The sequence below is a fragment of the Aureococcus anophagefferens genome, assembly GCF_000186865.1.
Source record: "Aureococcus anophagefferens unplaced genomic scaffold AURANscaffold_2, whole genome shotgun sequence".
Classification (NCBI taxonomy): domain Eukaryota; class Pelagophyceae; order Pelagomonadales; family Pelagomonadaceae; genus Aureococcus; species Aureococcus anophagefferens.
In genome coordinates this window covers 730,099-731,043 of record NW_008705562.1, presented here as the reverse complement: position 1 = coordinate 731,043, position 945 = coordinate 730,099, and the positions used below count along the sequence as shown (strand labels likewise).

Here is a 945-nt window from a genome sequence, read left to right as displayed (position 1 = left end):
CCTCCAGAACATTACATCGAAGCTCGAAATGGGTCTCGTCGGCGTGCTCGACCTGCCGGCGCACGACGTCGTCGCGCACGCCGTGCGGTTCGTCGAGCTCGAGGCCGAGGAGCCCGACGGGTCCTTCCTCGCGCGCGCGGCGAAGCTGCTGCTCGTCGTCGTCGAGCGCCACGGCGCGGGCGCCGCGGCGGCGCGCGACTGCGACGGCGTCGCGCGCCTCGGCGCGTTCGCCGCGGGCGCAGCGCTGCCCTGCCCCGGCGTCGACGCCGTGCTGCGGGCCGTGCTCGCGACGCCGCCGGAGGCCGGCTACTACGGCGACGCGGCCGCCGCGGACGCGGCCGTCGACGTCGTCGCGGCCGTCGTCGACGACGTCGTCGAGGACGTCGTCGAGGACGAACGGGACCCCCAAGAAGAACAACAAGAGATCGTCGTCACGGCGGCGAGCCAGCTCGAGCACGGCTGGCGCCCCATCGCGTCCGTGCTCTGCCGGAGCGACGAGCGGCGGCTGCTCGAGGCCGAGGGCGAGCTCCGGCGGCTCGCGGACGCCGTCGGCGGCCGCCGCGGCGACGCCGCGGCCGTCGCGGCGGCGCGCGAGGCCGCGGGGCGGCTGCGCGCCCAGTGCGTCGCGGAGCTGCCCGGCGCGACGTGGCTGAGCCGGCCCCGGTGCCTCCACGCGCTCGTCGCGACGGCGTCGGCGCCCGCGGCCGCGGGCGCCGCCGCGGAGTCGCTCGAGGACCTGCGCCGCGAGTGCCTCGAGACGCTGTTGGCCATCTTCGACACGCTCGCGGCCTACGACGTGCCCCTCGCCGTCGAGCCCGCCGCGAGCTGCGCGAGCCCCGCGGGCGCGGCGCCGCGGTCGCCCGAGGAGGCGGTGTTGCTCGACGCGGCGCTCGACGCGCACCGGCGGCGCCACCCGCCGCGGCGCCGCGACCCCGCCGCGCCGCG

At 78.8% G+C, this 945-nt stretch overlaps 1 protein-coding gene across 1 annotated transcript in view; it reads left to right on the top strand.

Moving 5' to 3' along the window:
• Positions 1-28: 28 nt before the first annotated feature.
• Positions 29-945, top strand: part of AURANDRAFT_61089 (hypothetical protein) — a gene marked incomplete at both ends in the record, with an annotated part of 5,782 nt that continues 4,865 nt past the window's right edge. The window contains one exon of the mRNA XM_009035215.1: positions 29-871. Coding sequence (XP_009033463.1) covers positions 29-871 — 843 coding nt within the window. The remainder of the gene's footprint in view (positions 872-945) is intronic.